Raw genomic sequence first — 21,242 nt, forward strand, 5'->3', positions numbered from 1 at the left:
TCATGTTGAGGTTTTTGAGTTTTTCCTTGCCCTCATGTAGGTTTTAGATCAGGGGATGGTGTCATAATAGTCTGTGGTTTGCAATAATCTGTGGTCTGTGCAGCCCTTTGAGACTCATTGTGATTAAGGTCTATACAAATAAACATGACTTGACTTCAATATCAAATGAAGTGCTTAAAACAAGAACCTAATCATTTGGTTTTCATTGTGGATGTTTCAAAACCAACTTCTATAAAACTGGTTCATTTAAAAACAAATATAAAAAGGTATGTACCATATAGATGTCTACATGCATATTATTCATAAATGAAAAAAAAAAAAAAAGAATCTCCAGGATTGGCCTCTTGCCGAGTTTTAGAACCCAATCTGGCTCCCAACTCCAAATACTTGCCTACTCCTAAAACAATGCAGTATTGGGATTTATTAGATTGCGTGCATGTGTTGTATTGTGGCAGTAATATCAGAAAATCCAAAGTCAAAGGCAACAAACATCACAGTAAGCCCTAAACAGTTCATAACCCTAAAACTCGATACTGTAAACCACAGAGGCAAACTACTTTCATACCCTGAACAAAAGAATACAAACATCACAATCTGGCTTCAGAAAGTATTTTAATATGAGCTCACAAAACATTGTATGTACATTAGCCTTTATCTTAATCACTTACTTACAACCAATACAGCATTTTAAATGAGCCAATTATGTTTTACTAGTGATAAAGTTTCTTTTAATCTGAAACGCGAGCAAGAAAAATGCTATTTTATTATACACAGAAGGTCTGAGGCCAAACTCAGTAAAGATTTGCAAATCCATTACATGGCAAACCAAGAATTTAGAAGGGTGTAAGTGCTGCCCTCTAAATGCACTTAAAGGAAGTGTAGCAAGACTGAGGAACCTCTGGAGGAGAAATGTACATTCGAATAAAACATGACGATAAATAAGCCTCCGTAAGTTGAGTCCGACATAAATGTAATACAAAAACGACTTCTCCGCAAATACGCTTTATTTATTACAAAATGAACAAAATTATTCAACATTTTTTAATTTTGGCAGGATGCTTGCACCTTCATCTTGAAGTCCTCCAACATCCTTTTCAGGTCACCCACAGCTTTTTCTCCGTCCTCCAGAGACTTTGAGTAGCCATCCTGTCCGTGGCTGAGTGAATCCTTCAGACATTTCTGTGGCACAGCACCACACTTATAAGTAATCCAAAATTCTTAAACAGGAAAAATATTAGGAAATAGTCCATGGAGTTTCTTGTTTTTTTTGAAGACTGCCTGTTTTGTCTTTGATGTCATAACACCAGCATGCTTGCAAGTCAGTCTACATATTGTTTTACGTGATAATTAAGTGAAGAGGTTACGAGTGAATTTAGCAAAGTTTTGGTAGTTCACGATGTTATATCCTTGTGCTCTACCTCCTGAGCTACTGCCGCCCCAATAAGACAGCGTGTATGGTTACAGAATTTCATAATTCTTTACTCAAAAACTACTTAACTATATTTCAATTGAGAAACATCTCTGCCATATACATCATAAATATATTTGGCAGCGGTGGGATTTTAACCCACGCCTCCAAAGAGACTGGAGCCTTAATCCAGCGCCTTAGACCGCTCGGCCACACTACCTCAAGAAGAAAGCAGTTTAATAGGGTACAAACATCTAGACAAGGTTCATGTGATATTAGCATATTTATCAGTAAATATATTCACTATGTTGGGCTTTACGGGGTTCGTGCACCCTTTTCATGACCAAATTCCAGCACTTTTCAACGACTTTCAGAGCCGATTTTCTCATTTCTCCAGCACCATTAAAAGAAGAAATCTGGTGTGAATCGTGTATTTTTGTGGGTCACAAATACATGTGCAGTTTACATGTGTGATTTTGAATGTTCCGTGTGCATTTTTCAAGACATACGATTTTTAGATGTTGAGTAAATCACAAATATATTTGTTTTTGAGACAAATCTCTCCCCATATAGGTTCTGGGTAAAAATGACGGTAATATGTAGCTTACATTTTTAATTGCAGGAACTTCTTCCTGTTATAATTAACCACAGGGAAACAATGTCTAAATTTCTTGCATAAATTTCGTAATTGATGCTTAATCCTTGCACTAACACACATTTCAGAATGCCCCTGTTGAGGTATAGCATGCACCTGTGCTCTCAGGCCGCTTTGAAGATTTTCGAGGATTTCAAGCAACCATAAGTGATCATGAAACCAGGGCTAGAGAAACTACAGTTCACTACAATCGCTGTTTGTTTCAGGGTTGGCCTCACATGTTGTGTTAATGGAATTTGCTATTTTGATAGTTTTTGTTCCTTTAATGACATTACAGCTCTATGGCAGCTAAGCTAGATGGGTTCAACTTTGAGACAGACTTTCTCGAGTTTCCCGGCAACTGGAATATTTAGCAACACATTTGCAGAATTGTGGGGCGGAACATTAAATGTTTTGTGCCTTATTGAAAATAAAAATTACATTTGGGAACACCTTTCCGTTTGAATAAATAACGGCCGAGAGTGAGTTACCTCAGTGGCGGACAGGTGGTCTGCTGCTGCTGTGAACACGCTTGCAAGGTTGTTGGCAACAACTCGTCTCTGCTCATTAGTCTCCAGCAGCACCAGGTGGTACCTCAATAAAACAAACATTTATTTAAAAAGGTCAGTACACAAAAAGCATTTTTTTCCAATGTTCACCCACCCAACGGTTAAAGGTGATAGATACTTCAAGCACAAAATATTTCCTCTGTGCTTGCACAGTAAGAGATTATATTATATATAAGGGATCAACCAATATTGTTTTTTTCAGGGACAATACGGATTACAGACGCTGCCCTACTTACGAACGAAATTGTTCGTAAATTGAATTTGTCCGTAAGTTGCTTCAGTGCTATATTTTGTATCTTCAAGTATTATTAAGGCTTGTATAAGTAACCTGTATTGTTTTGTCCTAAAAAATAAACATTTAATAAAATAAAAGTTGAGTTTACTTTTGGAAGATGGGCTTCAAGAGGTCTTCCTTCGTGGTAAAAAGGGGCCAAAAAAAAGCGTTACGACCATTTTCTCAACCGCATCAAGGTTTCTTATTCCACTTTTATTTCAAAAGAAACTGCTCGCCTCTTCTTTACACTTTACACCAACCATAATAAAAAGATGCACGAGATATCAAACAATAAAAACTTCAAAGTTCTGAGCACGCTGGAGATTCAGTACACGTAGCACTGTATGTTTACACGCAAACTAGGAAGTAGAAGCCGGATATTTTCTCCGGGGTAGATCTTGGGTGACCACTCACAGCGCCACGACACGCGGGTAGCGGCGGAAAAAAAGCACTACAGAAATGTCCTGTATTCTGAAAAAGGTGCACACAATTCAAAATCTATCTTACAGCAATGTCTGTATATTTTTCGACATCCCTAAAGAAAATGTTCATATCTACAATTTTGCGTAAGTTGAATGATCGTAAGTAAGGGAGCGTCTGTTCTGTCCAAACTCCCTTTTTGCATTATATAATGTTGACAAAAACATGAACTAATCTATCTTGGAAGGGGTCATAAATGTTCCCAGACGTCACTGCAGGGGTTTTGTAATAAGAGCGCACGAGTAGTGGTAAAGAGCAGCTCCCCGTTTTCCTTCCGTGAAAATTAAGACAATATGTTGCACCGTATTTAAGGCCGCAGTGTTTAAAGCGTAGCAAGAAAGTAGCGGCTTGTAGTCCAGAATTTATACTAATCGGGGGTCTGGAGTCCTGCTCCGTGTATAAACTATTATATTTTTATCGTAAACAATAAGATCCAATATAAAGCAAGGTAAAAAAAAAAATCCAACTTTACTTGACCATTTGCGACCCACTCACTGTTGCTGCAATGCATTACGCTGCTGCACTGCATCCTCGTGACCGCAGTTTACTTTCTTCTCCAGAAGATTGTAATTGCTCTCCACCGTCTCCACCTCCTTCGCCCACTCGATGTCCTCTCGTTCTGCCTCCTTCACGCATGAGCACAAGTATGTTGGTAAAGTGACATATCGATTAGAGGTGTTACTGCTGCAAGAACGTTTATGTGGAAGGAATCATCCTACCTTTCGGCTGGCCTCCAAGCGGTCATCCACCTTGCGGATCTGCTCTCTTAGCTGCTTCAAGTCATTTTCTTTGTCAAGTATGTTTGCCGTCACCTTAAGCAAAAAGAAAAGCACTTGTTGCCTCTATCTGCCACTTCATGTATTAAGTACTAGGAGCGTCAGTTTTATTGACATAAAGAAGCAACATTTTTGTTCTTAATAACATTCAGAAATATAAACTAGGCATGGGCCGGCGCCAGATTCTGACAGAATGACGTTTGTGAAAAAAATTTCATATCGAGTTTTATTATTATGATTAGTATCAATTATTATTGGCGTTTAATTAATCCAATTCGAAAGGCTTTGTGCTACTTAGAGACATTTTTTGGAAGGATAACGCGACTGCAAAAAGTCTCGTTACGCCATTCGATGAGCACATCGGTTAATTAAAAGCAACCAGCTTGTTACTTTAATCTGCAAAGGATCAAGTGTACAAACACATTTACCGTAAATTCCGGTCTATAAGCCGCTACTTTTCCCCCTAACTTTCAACCCTGCGGCTTATTCAGTGATGCGGCCAATTTATGTAATTTTTCTAACGTCCACTAGCGGCGCTCGAGTGTTGCTACCATTAACTGCTCTGTCAAAGCTATATTTTTTTTTATTAAAGCTTTGAAAACTCTCTCGGTGTACCGTTTTTCTTTGTAAATATGTGTAACCCATGTATAATATGTATTTGCAACTGTATATTTTTGTAATGTATTTATTTTAGACAATTATTCTGATATGTTTTGCACGGTGAATGAAAAAATGAGGGGCGGAACAAACGTGGGGTGCCGAGTTTAAGTGGGGACAGCTAAAGGTGAGGGACAGACAAGGAAAGAAGAGGGGGTAAAAAGTTGGTTAAAGAAAAAGGAGTTGCGTTAGTAAATGTGTTCATCTGATATATTTTTCCCACCCTTACCTTTGGAAATACACACTGTTTTCCTTGGATTACTTTCAACGGGACCCGGACTCTGCAGGTCTGCATCAAACCTTAAGTACCGGTATCATTTTCCGTTCATTTTGCCGGCTGTGATTTTTGGACTGTGGACTTTGATGAAGGACATTTAGTTTCAATCGCGGGACTTGAAGTTGGGTTTGGGTTAATTTTGTGTTTGTGTTACATGTTTAAATGTGGGTGCATGCGGCTTATATACAGGTGCGGCTTGTGTATGTACAAAATCGGTTTTCCTCTCAAAATGTGGTGGGTGCGGCTTATAATCAGGTGCGCTCTATATTCCGGAATTTACGGTAATTTGCTCTGTAAGTAAAACATAAATATATAATTTATGACCAATGACAGAAAGCAGAAAGGAAATAAAGACCTTTTGCGTTTAAAAACCACCCTAAATCCATAAGCTGGTTATCGGTCCATGCCTGGTATGAACAAATTTAAACAGACAAGAATCGATCGAATTGCCTTGAATAATCCTTTGTTGGTGTCATGAACATACATCATGGTTCGTACACCGTTTTCAAGGCAATATTTAAGTATTTTTAAGGAGTTTAAAAGCTAATTTTTTCAGTACCATAAAAAGGAAAAATAAAGCGCCAGTCAAAATGCATTTTTTTTTTACTTTGAGCATTAAAATAAAGATGCTATCTTGATGCTAACACATACATGGTGATTATTTGAGTGTTCCTATTCATTATCTACAGTCCTTTTCTGTCAATGGGCTGGTAAATGCTGACATAAATTCCGCAATTCTGCTTAGACAATGAGTGTGCAGCTTAGCTATAGGTCCTGCGTAATAATGGCGTTCAATACGGAAGACAAATAAGAAAAAGTACTGTATATATTAAAAGCAGAAACAAACTAAATTTGGACTCATTTTAATGATACCGATGGGACCAAAGCAGAGTGCATTCAATCTTCAAATCTCAGAGACTGCAGATATTTTGCTTTTTGTTTTACCTATTTTAGTTTTTTTAATTGAATTTAATCTTATTTATTGTCATTAATATCCAAATTAAAAAACATTGTATGCAACTAGATTAGACATGGCACTCCAGGGTAAAATATTTAATAAAGAGTTTGAAGATAAAAAAGATAAGAAAATCAGGATACATAGGCAAAAAATAATTACAGGTCGTGTTTAAAAAACTGGCCCAAGTTATAATAATAATAAAAAATAATGCATCCTAACAATAGTGCAATGAAAAGTGCAATATAATTGTTTTTCAGAGTATCTGTGCCCAAATTGGTTACAATAGGCAGCAGGGTGGTCAGCGCCACGGTGGGGAGGTACAGGGTACAATTCCATCTGCCGAACCCTCCCTGTATGGAGTTTGCATGTTTTCCCCATGCCTGCGTGCGATTTTCTTGGCACTCCATTTTCCTCCCACATTCCAACGACATGCATGTTAGGTTAATTGGCAGGTCTAAGTGTAGCTGAGCAAGAGTTGTCCATCTCTCTGTGCCCTGCAACTGTCTGGGAACAAGTTCAGGGTGTCCACTTACAGATTATATTTTCTTTGTATTTTATCATGTTTTTATAGCACTGATGAGTATTTTTTGTTCATATATTTTTATTTAAATCTGAGGAGTCGTTTTGGTGCCAAAAGAGCTGGCTCTTGACAATGAGCCGAGCCAAAAGATTCAGTTTGAAGGTCTATCGAGCCAGAATGCCGAGAAACATGGCATTAGAAACAATTTCAAATATTTACAAGAACTTCAATGAAAATTCCATTACTTTTTAAACCTAAAAAATACAACATTAAAATGTTAAGCATTTTCAAGCATTTCAAGCACCCGTAAGAACCCCGATACATGCCTGCAACAAACTGCACAATCGTGACACTTATACGGGATCAGCTGAAGGGCACATGTTTCAGTTTTTGTCACCTGTTCACAAGACTCCTCCAGGCTGAACATGGTCTCTGACAGTTTATTGCGCTCTTCCTCCATGCTGTTAATCATCCTTCGCAAATGATTCTACAATGGGACGGACACGCAAATTAGTAGTGAGCGAATGTATAAAAATTAGATGAAACACATGCTAGAAAGCCAATTGAGAACCTCTGTCTCTGGTTTGAGGTGGACGTTTCCAGGTCCACATTCAAATGGCCTGAGTTCAAAATCATGGCTACCAGCGTTCTCCGCAGACATCGGAATCAGCTTTAGTTTGCGGGCAAGCTTGTGGTACTCGTTTAGCTGCAACTCAGCCTGGGATGTTTACATGAGAAGATATTTGGAATAAAATAATCTGCAGATTACACCTTCATGGGTAAAGAATCCTGCCTAACGTAGTGTCCCTCAACACTAAATGTGGAATACCTTCTCTTTGACTTTAGCCAGCGCAATCTCTTCATTCCACTTGTGCTGCTCAGCTTGTTCCAGTGACTTGCCCAGACTGGCAACAGCCTGCTGAAGTTCCCGCTTTTCTTGGTTGATCCTCTCAACATCGGCCGGGGTGTACTTTTGGTTCTGTAGGATCTTCATCAGCTCACTTTGCTCAAGCTTCAGAGACTCTAGAGTGCTACCTGAAGAACAACATTTGAACTCTCAAGGAAATGTTTGTATATCGAAAGGACAATTTGTACTTTTTTTCCAAATAACTACTTTCTATTAGAAAATATTTACAGTCGCATTTTCTGAAAATCATTGTTCTGGTACTGTTGTTTTTAATACAAAAAGGTCAAGATGAGCCTACAACGAGGCCAGTATTAGAGGAGAATAACTATGCAAATATACTGAATGATGGTAGGTCGGGTTGGGCAATTAATCAAATTATGACAAATATGTAAACATTTGCTATTCAGTATCATGAAATTGAGGCAAGTAATTGAAAAATTAAATCTAATATGCTAAAAATAAATACTGATAGGTAAATGCTTTTGCACATTTGGAAGAATACTTACTGAGCAATACATTTTTACACTAGCCACAAATCCTCAAATGTGGTTAAGTCACAACCTATGAATATCTATGTTTTTTTGCACAAAATATGATTGTTACAGTTATGTTGCTTAAATAAGAACCAGTTTTATATACATCCATAACTTTTTTTTCCATAGCAAAAAAAAAAAAACAACAACACTGCTTTTATCAGAAGAAATAAATGGTCTGAAAAAAAAAAGAGATCGAGATTTTAATTGATGGCCATATTTCCAAGCACTATTAAAAGTAGTGTTTTGTCTAAAGCAGGAGTACCCGTGCTTTTTTGCTAGCAATAAAAGAGAACAAACCCTATATCTAACAATACTTTTGAATTTGTTTCAACTATATGCACATTTTTAATATTAATGAATTGTCTGCCTGGAAGGTTTAAAGTATTGATCTTGCACTCCTCGCACAATATTGCCGTGTCTTTGTAGAATGGAAAAACTACTTCACGGTAATAAATAATTAAAACTGTGTGTTATTGGTAAGCAAATAGCTACTTTTGGGCAACAATTTAAGCAGTGAGGTTTATGACTGAACTCTTTCTTCTGCTTACCGACGCAGTCCAGCTCATCGTCCAGTTCAGAGGACATTTTCCCTAGATTTGCTTGGAATGTGTCCAGATTGGCAATATATTCACGAAGCTTCTGAACGTCCGACTGCAAAATCATCTGGTCCATCCTCTTGACCGCGAGACGGTCCTGTCGGTCAAAAGTGATATGCTGGCTGTTTGCCAAAAACTCACAGATGACACACACATTTAAAGAAAACAAAGCTTAATCTGCAGTGATAAATGTCATAATTGTGCCTGGTAAAGACCTTCTGGTTTTCCTTTTCAAGTCGCTCAACCTCTTCCAACAGCATCCTGTGCTTTTTCGCCTTAGCGACCATAAGCTCTTCATCGTAATTGTACATCTTCTCTGTGAAAGCGCGAACACAAAGAAATTAACATATATATTCAAACAGTACCACAACAAATGCACGCAGAAAACAGTAACACAAAGGCAGCAAAATGTAAATTGAATCCTTGATCAAATGCAGATAAACTATTTTAATTGCTTTAAAAAGAGCTTACTCAATTTGGACATAAAGGCGTCATCCTCGTCGTCAAAGGTGTCCTTGCCCTGCATGAATTTTTTGTATGTGGCTGCTGTGTGGTCGAGGAAAAGCTACAAAAGGAAAAAGTTTTAAATCTCATCAACACATTTGCAAAACTGAGCCAATCGAATGCAGCTAGAATTCAAAATACCTTGTTGTAAGCGACATTGTCATCAATGTTGTCGCTGTCTTCGCTGAAGTCCATGAAGAGCAGATTCTGCTGGCTCAGGTTTTTGTGGATCTGATGTTAAAGAATAGAAATGTCATTTGAACTTCCATTTCTTAAAGCTTTTTTTTTACCACAACAAAGTCAGTTGGTCACCTTGATATTGTCAATTAACCACATAAGGGCTCCAAGTGCATGAGGCCATGTATGGGGAGCGCCCACTGAATACATGGAGGACTTAGACAGAACAAATGGATATCTGCATAAAAGAAAGAGCGAAAAAGGAAAAAGAGAAGTTTAGATTTAGTTAAGTTTTGGTGCAAATTTAGATAACTCACAAATGCAAAATCAGAACTGGGAGTGTCGTTTTGTATTAATGATTGTCTTTCAATTGGCACTATTGCCGCAAATTGATGGGCACTCAATTATGTATGGGTTTTCCGGTAGAGGGTTGAACACACCCCTCGGAAATTGCCAGCATCTTTGTGGGGTTAATACACAGGAGAATTATTTTTACAATTGCTGAAGAAGTAAACAGATGGATGAATTGGTAGGAGGGCAACATCTTATTCATATACAACCATGGCATTTGTAATAAAAACATTTAGAGTAGCATTTTAAGTAAATGCTGTAGGACATTAATAACCTCAATGACTTGAAAAAAGCTGGAATCTCCTCTTCTACTTTGGAGCCCTGAATTTTGAAGGTGGGGTCCAGCTCACAACAGATGAACTCAAAAATCTTGACAAATTCCTTGGTGGATGGTGACTGGAGGGTCTTGGGTGCCACATTGTAGCCGTGCTCGCTCAAGAACTGAATCAAAAAGTAAAGTAAACTTTTAATTATTAGATCAAATGTATATTTGGAAAATCCCCAGATGCTATAGGCTTGTACAATAAAAAATGTTGTAGAGAAAATAGGCCTAAACGATGTGTGGCTTAAATACTGTACACATTGTCCCTACCCATACATACCTCATGCAGCTGTCGAATGCATTGCTGAACATAAGCTTTGTCATGCAGAGGTCGTGCATCTTTGAGTTTCTCAGTTCCTCCAAAACCATAAATGGAGCTGCAGCGTGGCATACTGGCTCCACTTCCACTATGTTTAACAACAACAGAGTTAAAACGCATCACAAGCGTCGGAAACCTTTAATGACCATAGGCAACTGTAGAGGGCTTTGTTGATTGTGTGGGGGGAACCCATTGAAACAAATGCACTATAGCCTCTAATCACACACACAACAAATTGATAAATAACTCGGTAACACTGATCATTTAATTGACCTATCGATAATAGCAACAGGCCTTTAATTATGTACTGTATCTATTTTTTTGTATTTGTCACACACACACCAAAATAAGGGAAAATTAGTTTTTCGTATATTATTCTAGGAGTGACACATTGTCATACACGCTGTGTCCATAATTTTACTAATCAAGTGTTATTAGGAGAATGGATCAACCCTCATTCTAGGGCTCCCCAAGGATTTTTCCAGTCAAGGACTTTAAAGGTGCTGAGAAGGTATTGCGTACCCGGCGGCAATAGGCAGCCGAACCGCACTGGAACCGAGGGGCCAGGAATTAGCGTGGGACTGAGGTGGCTGTGATTTGGGGATAAGACCAACCCAGGCGCCGAAGTGACTCGCGAACCGCCGACTGAGTACGGGGCCTCGCCCCCCCACCCGGGGAACGGCGCCATTGGGTTTTTGTTGGGACATGCTAAATCCAAGCAGTCAAATTCATCATTTCAGCATTAATGTTTCTTAGCAGCAGTAGCAAATTTTAAGGGTCGGCTTATGAAGGAATATATATGAAAGTTATGTGCAACAAAATTTCCATTTATACGGTGGGACAGGCGATGACTCTGGTTCTTGGCTTGACACCTGTTATTTCCATCTTTTGATTGTTCACGTACCGTTGACCAAGGAAGCGTGACTGCCGCTCAGATGTTGGCAAAAATGGTTTGGATAAACTGAGCTTTCCCATCATTGGCGTTTCACTGTGAAAAGAATCAAAGATGTTTAGTTGAAGTGTGACTTACTTTTTCAAAGTAATGTTTCTACAAATTGGTTTGCAACATAAAATGGCAGCAAAAACACAACACTCAGTGCTGTGAAAGTTTGCCCCCTTTGCTAAATTCTGTGTTTATTTGTATATTAATCACTCACGACGGTTTTAGATCAAACAAATTTTAACGATTGAGGCACAAAAAAATCTAGGCCTATCTGGCCCCATGTGAAAACGTTATTTTCCCCTCTTTGTTAAATCACAAAGAAACTGTGACCAACAGGCCTGGCGGCACAAGACAGTCGCAGCTCCCTCTCCTTCGGAGAACTATGGAGCCTCCCACGAGCGAGTCTAGCGCTACTAAGGATTACCTTAGGCGCCTTGAGTGGCTTAACAACAACAACAACAACAGTATTGGGAAAGCTGAGTTCAATTCCACAGGCCACAAGATTAGGTTGATTGCCACCACCAGTGTAGAATCAAGAAATCACTCAAATTGAATCTTTTGGACGAAGTAAAATAGGCTACAAAATCTCAAAAACACAATTTGCATGCCATGATCCAAAGATATTCCAGAAATAATTAGAAATAGGTGTTTGAAATCTATCAGCCCGGAAAAGGTCACAAAGCCATTTGCAAGGTTGCGGGGTTCCAGCCAACCACTGTCAGAGCCATTATTCACAAATGGAGAAAACTGGGAACCGTGGCACACCTTCCCAAGAGTGGTCGATCAACTAAGATGACCCTAAGAGCGCATCGACAGTTCATCCAGGAGGTTACCAAAGAACCTAGAAAAATATCCAAGGAACTGCAGGCATCAGTTAAGGTCAGTGTTTATGACTCCATAATAAGACACAGGCCAAAAATGGCATTCGTGGGAGAATTCCCAGGCGAAAATCACTACTGCTGTCACAAAAAAACACAAAGAGTCTTCTCACACTTGCCGAAAAGTATCTTGATTATCCTCAAGACTTTCCGAGAAACATTCTATAGAATGTTGAAAGAACTTTTTTGAAGGTCTGCAGCTAGTTCCGACTAGTGTAAAACTGGTGCAGCATTTGACAAAAAGAACATGATGCCAACAGTAAAGCATGGTGTTGGCAGTGTAGTTGAATCAGGACCAGGACAACTTGCTGTGGTTCACAGAACATTGAATCCTTGTGAAAAAAAAACACTAGAACTGTTACAGTAACGGTATTATTGTTTTAAATATTCGATGGCAGTCAAAATTCAATGGTTAAAAGTCAGCTCATATTACATTAAATTTTAATCCATGATGGATCAGATACTTTTAATGTTTAAACAAATCAAAAAGATTTCTGTGAAATTTGGTGGGTTTAATGCGCTGGGGGATAAACCCCAACTTTATAGCTTCTTGTGTACGGCAAAAAAAAAAAAAAAGATTACCGTATTTTCCGCACTATAAGACGCACCTAAAAGTCTTATTTTTTTTCAAAAGCTGACCATGCGCCTTATAACACAGTGCGCCTTATATATGGCTCAATATTAAATTCGCAAGGTCTCGCAACTACGAGAAACCATTTTTCGCGCTGTGCATACTGGGAAATATTAAACGATTGGTAGTTGCCGGGGCTCGTGTTGTATTTGTTTACTAAGTGGCAAAATGGCTACCCCATTAAACTGCTTAATTCATATTCAACAAAAACAGTATTTGTCTGAATCCAGGGTTATGACTGGTGAAGATGTAAAGCACAATTTACCTTAAACAAACGCAGAATTATTCAGAATGTCACGTTTGAGAGCGAGAGAGAGCGAGAGAGAGCGAGAGCGAGAGCGAGAGCGAGAGCGAGAGAGAGAGCGAGATTCTCTTTCATACGTGCATTTGTATAAGAAAATGGCTCCTGTTAAGAGACACGCGTACAACGCCGAGTTTAAACTCAAAGCGATCAGTCATGCAGCACAACACGGCAATAGAGCGGTAGCGAGAGAGTTAAACTTAAATGAATCGATGGTACGGAAGTGGAGAAAGGATGAAGATAAGCTCCGCCAAGTAAGGAAAACTCAACAAAGTTTCCGTGGCAATAAAGCAAGATGGCCAGAGTTAGAGGAGACACTTGAACAGTGGGTTGTTCAACAAAGAGCGGCAAGCAGAAGTGTCAGTACGATAACTATACGTATGAAGGCAACAGCGCTGGCACAAAAACACCGGACGTGTTGGATGGCCCATTCACTGAGATATGGTCAATTCGAACACAGCAGAAGAAGAATTCGAGGGATTCGTCGATGAGGAGCTTATAGAGTGATCTTTGTTTTTCTTTTGTGTGTTTACGTTTTACATTTTACAGTTATTATGTTATTGCTTTGCACTCGTTGTTTTTGCACATTACGAGTGTCACTTTATTGCGATTGCACTAACGTTTCATTTAAAATAACAGTATCAGACGTTTTTTTCTTTGCGTGTTGACTAAATGGACAAAAAATAAAATGATATGTCGATGTTGTTCAAAGATGTTAAAGATGTGTCACGAAAATGCTTTACCTCAGAGAAAATAATAAAACGGCTGTTTATTTATTTTGGGAGTGAATGGAGTTGTGGAAAGCTTGTTTGTTAATAAAGTTTGACCTTTTTGAATGTTTTGTTGACATTCCCTTGAGCGTGGCAACATCTAGAGGTTGCATAAAGTAACTACATTCTCTACTGTAGTCAAGTCGTCACATTTATTTACCGTAAATAGCCCTTAATCCCAAAAATGTCTCGAAGGACTGCACAGGATTACAATTACAAAATTGCACAATTACCTGATCTTAAACCAGCATGCACTTATAGCGCCTTATAATGGGGTGCGTCTTATGTATGGCATAAGTTTTAAAATATATCATTCATTGAAGGTGCGCCTTATAACATGGTGCGCCATATAGTGCGGAAAATACGGTATTTTTGTATTAAACACTCCCAAACAAAAAATATTTTAAAGAGCATATTGTCCGCCCCTAATATTTTCCCAACAAATTTGAACTCACCTGCGAGGAGTTGTGTACACTGTGCTAATTCTGTTGGAGTCTTGCGCCCGCTTAGGCAGCTCAGAGTGCCTGCTTTTGAGTCTGCTCTTTCTTCCACTGGTTGCAAAAGTTACAAATACAAATAAATAAAGAGCGTCAGAAGTTTGAAGGATGACATTAAATGCACATCACACAGATTGAAAACCATGGATCAGTTTGTTCAATTCTTGAGTCCTCAAAAATCAGTTTACACACACATCATCACACACTTCAGTAATTAAAAAACTGTAACTAAATATGCTACATTTTAAGAAAATAAAAATGTTAAATTGTAAGTAAATACTTATTAGTATAATGCATCCATTATCTGCACAGCTTATCCACAGTAGGATCGCAGTGTTGCTGGAGCCCATCCCAGCTATATTCGGGCAGTGGGCAGGGGATACCCCGAGTCAGTTTCCAGCCAGTTAAAGGGCACACGGACACATACAATTCACTTGCTTATTTACACCTAGGAACAATTTGGACCGGCCAATTATCCTGACACGCCTATTTATAGAATGTGGGAGGAAACCAGAGTGCCTGGAGGAAACCGACGCAAGCACGGGGAGAACATGCAAACGCTGCACAGGAAGGCTGGTAGCTGGATTTGAACCCATGACCTCAGAACTGTGCCGCGAACACGTTAACCACTCAGCTGCCGTGTCGCCTTATATTAATATTATGAAAAATAAAATGTATAAATTATTTGCCATGTATTATTCCAATATGTTTAAAGATTTTTTGCAAGTACAAGCCATCAAATCATTACATCATCAGCTTCTTAAAATAATAGAAATCTGCGAAAATGTTAGTATTGTTCCTATCATTATCTTTTCTAAGAAAAGACAATCAATCCATTTAAATATTTTCAAACATTTTGAATTTTCTTTTCCAAAAATCTGTTTCTATTGATCAGTACACATGTGTGGTTGTGAGCTTTTCTTGTGAAAAAGCCCCAACTCACCCAGACCCTAACTCTGGCAGCCCCCAAATAATTTGAGTCTGAGATTACCTGGGATGCAACAATTAGACAACATTGATGAAAAAAATGGTTAATAGAAATGTTAGACAATGAATCAAAGTAGACTATTATCACCAGAAACGCTTTTCCAACACAGAGGGGCATCTCTACATGAATACAATCTCGGCTGAGAATCACATATGCTCAATAGCATTGGTGTGGAGTAGTTTCATAAATATACAGAAATAGCAGCATCAAAACTTCTTAATTTGGGGAGTATTTAGCCTAAATACAGCCAATAAAAAGACTACTTGCCAAGTTTACAAAACAGAACTTGCGTATCATGCCGGTAGATTGGTGATGCACATTTAAACAGCACGTCGGACTTTTGTACAAAACGGAGTCTGATTTGCCTTGGTGAAATTCAATTATTTTTCAAGCCAATATGGTTTTGATGATCTACATTGTACATTTTATTCTCATATATTTTGCATAAGACCAGACTGCTTGACAAACGTGACATTAAATGCATGCAGTCCAAACAACAAACGTCAGTTGTTAAAACCATACGATTTTAAACTGTTGAGAGACGTTAGGTACTTTTAATACAGACTGTGTTGACCACTGAATGTACATTGCAAAATGGACATCGCATTTGTTTTATTAAGCCTACTGTTCTACTCCAGGTAATGTGTTTCTTTGTTTACGGTAATAAAAATATGTACTTGATTATATATATGTAACGGGTGTAATAATAACTTTTATTTTATTGAAATTCCTGCTAAAATATGTGTATAGTTTTTGGTAAATGTCCTGCAATGCTGAGTCCAACAGTGCCATCTGCTGGTATGGGGTGGGGTTTGGTCAGTTTTACCAGAGTACTACAAAGGTAAGACATATCTTTTTGGTGCTCCACAAAATAAGTTAATTTTAAACTTTATAACCGCAGCTGACAAATCTCTCACCATGCATAGTAATGTGATTGATATTGTCAAGCTGTTTAGGTTTATTTTCGTTTTGTTTCTGTTTTACTAAATATTAATTCCCCTTGTAGAGATCAAAGAGATCAGACCCAGCAGAAAAAAGCTAATGTTGTGACTCATCCATTTGCAGGTAAATTGTACCCATTTTTATACTCATTATTGTTTTTATTCCTATTTTTCATATACATTAAAAAAAAGGATGATGTTGGTTAAAATTCAGAGTAAAGAAAAACATGTTGAATTCATTGTAAACGTTAAAAATCCACTATACGATCTCTTGTTAAAAGTATCTTGTTAAAATGCAAAGATTTATAAATGTATTGTGATATTCTAAAATGTATTTTCTGTAAAGTGAAAAGACAGCTCTTTGATATGCTTTGTTGTCAGTTTTACCAGAGTACTACAAAGAGATCAAAGAGATCAGACCCAGCAGAAAAAGCTAATGTTGTGACTCATCCATTTGCAGAACTGTAATAATAAAAACCTCATCATCCAGTCCAGCGTGAATGTGGATCTTTGGTGGGACACGTACAACGCGGTTACATTGGTGCCGTGACCCGTGACTTCTATCAAACTCGCCGAACCGAGGACTGTCCTACCTGCCACATGAGCTCACAGTATTTGAAATTTTAGTTACATGAGCGATATTGTTTAGCTCATTACAGTGCAGTGTCACAGTGATACGAAGGCTGCTGATTTATTTTGTGATTTTGACTTATTTACATTTTTTTCTGTTAATCTTTGAAACATGTTTAATCAGAGCAATGTGTTAGCTCCACAATTTGACACCCCTATTCACTTTGGCAGGGGCAGGGGCATGGTTACCCCCATCCCCTCTGATAATAGTTCTACCCCAGGTGGTGCTACACATAGAGTAGAGGCAAGTTCCAGTGTGAGCACCCATAATGCAGCTGACCAACATGCTAGCCTACCTTCACCTCAGGTCAGACCCACATCTACGCCAAATTCCACGAGTGAAATTTCTGAGGGTTTAGCTGATCACATGACAAATATTATTCAGGAGATAGGACATAAATTGGCTGATAGCATATTCTCAAATATACAGTCACATAATATAGTAGCTCCTAACGCTGCTGCCACACAAGATGTAGCAAACAGATTGAGTCAGGTGGTTACGCAGAGAAAGGTTAAGGAACCGCCGTCATTTATTGGGGATGGCTCAGACTCAATAACAATACATGAGTGGGAAGATCTAATGAGGACATTTATAAAAAGGAGTGATGTGAGACTTGAAGAGCAAGCAGAGGAAATCCTTATACATTTGAGAGGAAAAGCTAAAGATGTAGTTAGGTTTAGCATTAGAAACAGTAATATAGACGTCTATACCCGCCCTGACATGATTTATAGTCTTCTCAGGAAATACTTTAGCTGTACCAAGTACTCTGCTGTCCCTTTAGCTGACTTTTATTCAACTTTGCCCAAAGACCAGGAAGACCCCTATGACTACTGGCTGAGACTAAACAGAGCAGCTGACCTTGCCTCTGAGTGCTTGAGAGAGCAGGGCAAAACATTTGACAACCCTGAAATAGAGGTTACTCGCATGTTTATTAGGAACTGCCCATGCAAGGAACTGTCACTCACAAACCGATCAAAAACAGATCAGATTGAGACGTTTTAACAAACCATATTGTTGTCTGACATGTACTGTTCACATAAAGCGGTATGAATAGTGAACATTCGTAGCACAAGTTAGAAATTACTAATAATAACTTTTATTTTATTGAAATTCCTGCTAAAATATGTGTATAGTTTTTGGTAAATGTCCTGCAATGCTGAGTCCAACAGTGCCATCTGCTGGTATGGGGTGGGGTTTGGTCAGTTTTACCAGAGTACTACAAAGTTAAGACATATCTTTTTGGTGCTCCACAAAATAAGTTAATTTTAAACTTTATAACCCCAGCTGACAAATCTCTCACCATGCATAGTAATGTGATTGATATTGTCAAGCTGTTTAGGTTTATTTTCGTTTTGTTTCTGTTTTACTAAATATTAATTCCCCTTGTAGAGATCAAAGAGATCAGACCCAGCAGAAAAAGCTAATGTTGTGACTCATCCATTTGCAGAACTGTAATAATAAAAACCTCATCATCCAGTCCAGCGTGAATGTGGATCTTTGGTGGGACACGTACAACGCGGTTACATATATATATATATATATATATATATACACACATATATTTTTTTTATTGGCCCGTGCCTAAAAATGGACATAGCTTTATACAAGGACCGAGCAGTGCCTAATTGGTTTGAGATAGGGAATTTATTTTTAATTTTCTTACAAATCAGCAATGTGAAAGGATAGTCGGATGTTTGGACGCCTTCTAAGGGATGGGCAGGGAACCTGTATGATACAGCAGGGGTAAACCAGTTAAAGCTGTCCGGCCCCGCTGTTGAACAGAAGAGTGTGTTGTGTCACCCTGACCCGAGTGACATGGCCGCTTTTTTGTGTCCCGTTTCATCAGGAGGGACAAAAGCATGACTAACTTGTGTGCCGAGGTGCCTAACTTTGTTTAGGTGTTTGGGCTGGCCATGGTCAATTTTTCTGTGTTTTTGCTACTTTTTACTTTTGTTTGTTTTTGTGTATATGTTTGTCTTGCGGTCGGTCACTCCTCTCCAGGGATATAACCAGGGTAGATAGACAAATCTGCAAGTTCAATAAAAGATGCATTTTTCATTGTGCCCATTTTCTTGTGCTTATTATCATATGCAGCATAATTAAATCTACTTCATGCTAAATAAGAAAAAATAAAGAATAATTATCCATTCAATTGACTCCTCATTTTAATAGTGGACAATTTACAATAGTCCTTAGTCGCAATCCTAATGATCACACAGTGCCTTTAGGCTTATTATTGTTAATATTATTACTGTTATTGTTATTATTACTAATTTTATTGGTCTAGGTGGCTAGAATATTGTTAAAGTTAAACCGGTCCATGGTAGATTTAAGGTTGAGGACACTGCAATAGAACTTATACGAATCATGTAAGAAGAAAAAAAAATCAATAATTCATCAGTTCGGACCTCGGCTTTAGCTTATTTTTAATAATCCCCTGTCCATTTGACTTTGACACCTTTTTGTTTACCATACTTAAATGATACCTTAATTCGAAAAGACTAGACCTTGCAGAAGTTGAATAAGTATTCCACTATTCGGAAATTAGACAAGCATCTAAAGTACCATTTTTTTGTCACGGTAGCATAAAATGAACTAGTTTAACATTGAAAAAAACAACCGTCCGCAAAAGAATCAAACCACCAGTAGAAAGGCCTTTCATGGATCGGGAAGAGCTAAAACATGACTTCAGATTTGCTAATGTCTAGAACAACATACTCAAGTCGCAATTGTAAGTTAAATCGAATACATACCGCTCCATTTTGCTGCTTTTTTGAAAGTGGCCAAACAAAACTAGAAGCTTTAAGAACCGCCAAAAAGATTGAAAATGGCAGCGCTCTAGCGTCAATTGTCTACGGAAAGTCAGTTAGGTCAAAAAGGGCGATATGTTTTTCATTTGCACTAGTCGAGTTTCGTGCAGGAATTTTGCATCATTCGCCTCTATTTCAGGGTTTCCTCGACTTTTTTGAGCAAGGTCACGTTAAAATTGGGAAATTCTCTGCTGTACACTGTTTGAGAAACACTGCTTGACTGTATTTTATCATATAATACAATATTATATAGGCGGCGCAGTGGTTAGCACGTGTGCTGAACTGTTCTGAGGTCATGAGATCAAAACTACCTGTGTGGAGTTTGCATGTTCTCCCCGTGCTTGCGTGGGCTTCGTCTAGGCACTATAAATTCCTCCCACATTCCCAAAAACATGTATGTCAGGTTGATTGGCCGATCAAAATTGTCCCTAGATGTGAATGAGCAAGTGAATTTTATGTCTCTGTGTGCCCTGCGACTGGCTGGCAACCAGTTCGGGGCTCCAGCACCCCCGCGACCCTACTGAGGATAAGCAGTGCAGATAATGGATGGATTATATTGTAAATATGAGAAAAAATACCGAAAATGAGCAACATAAATGGATTATATTCTCACGTTTCAAATAATAAAATAGTTAAAAGAAAAAATATTTGAAGTCAGCAAATTTGCCATAACACACAATCATGCCTGTTATTTCCCAACAAAATCTTAAAATATATACATAAGAAAATTAAATATAAAAATTATCCTCTATTCAACTAAGAACATGTTAAGTATGGTTTTTACTACAGTCCGGCCCCTCAATGTTTATAACATTTGCGGTGTAAATACCTTTCTTTAAACTTTATAAATCATCAAAGCTACAGTTTTTAAATAAGATCAAACATCATTTATATATATATTCTGAATTGATAATTGAACAACTTGAACCAAGTAGAAAATTGTTAATACTCTTGTTTTAATATCAGAAAATGGACATAGCAAAAAATTGTGGTACCCTCAAATTCTTCATTTTTTTGGTACCAACCCTTGTGAAACAATTAGAGCAATGAAACCATTGCTGTCAAATTTTATCCGTGTGTGGGGAAAAGACTTCACCCAAACTGAAGATTGAATGGACGCTTCTAATTTGGTGTTCTGACCATACAGTAGCTGCTTGTTGCTGACCCTTGCACTAGGAGGTGCTAAATGACATCCGCTGTCCCTTTAAGTATGTGTCTGTAGTGTGTAGATACCTCAGTTAGGGTTAGGAAAAGAACAGTGTCTACGACAAAAACTTCTTAAGTCCCCCCAAACAGTTGACTTTTTAAAATGTGCTTTCTTCGTTGCCCATTTACTGTATAATACATTTGCCAATACAGACTTTTTTGCCATTGTCACCGGAGGAAAGATCGGGCCTATATAAAAATCCAGCCCGACCCAGGCCCGTAGGTATTAAAGCCCAACCCAGCCTGAGCCCAACTAACTTGATTTGCAGGAACAAAATTCGGGTCGCTCGGGCTTTAGATCGTACCTCTGATAGTAACCCAAAAAGCTAGTTTAAAACTTTTTCTATCAAATGAAATGACGGCAGTACATTCTATATTTGT

The 21,242-nt window shown here is 38.2% G+C and overlaps 1 protein-coding gene across 1 annotated transcript; it reads right to left on the reverse strand.

Annotated features, from left to right (window-relative positions):
• Nucleotides 1-595: 595 nt before the first annotated feature.
• ndc80 (NDC80 kinetochore complex component) lies at nt 596-19,765 on the reverse strand. Its single transcript, XM_088335071.1, has 17 exons — nt 19,599-19,765; nt 14,244-14,339; nt 11,170-11,253; nt 10,227-10,353; nt 9,899-10,065; nt 9,409-9,511; nt 9,238-9,327; nt 9,064-9,157; nt 8,808-8,908; nt 8,545-8,689; nt 7,383-7,588; nt 7,125-7,271; nt 6,951-7,040; nt 4,085-4,177; nt 3,861-3,991; nt 2,534-2,636; nt 596-1,179 (listed from the first exon to the last, which is right to left on the reverse strand). The coding sequence occupies exons 1-17, from the start codon at nt 19,604-19,606 to the stop codon at nt 1,042-1,044; spliced, it is 1,923 nt and encodes a 640-aa protein (XP_088191197.1). The 5' UTR covers nt 19,607-19,765; the 3' UTR covers nt 596-1,041.
• Nucleotides 19,766-21,242: the final 1,477 nt, after the last annotated feature.

Source organism: Urocampus carinirostris, chromosome 5 (assembly GCF_059441175.1).
Source record: "Urocampus carinirostris isolate Australia breed hairy pipefish chromosome 5, RoL_Ucar_1.0, whole genome shotgun sequence".
NCBI classification, from domain to species: Eukaryota; Metazoa; Chordata; class Actinopteri; order Syngnathiformes; family Syngnathidae; genus Urocampus; species Urocampus carinirostris.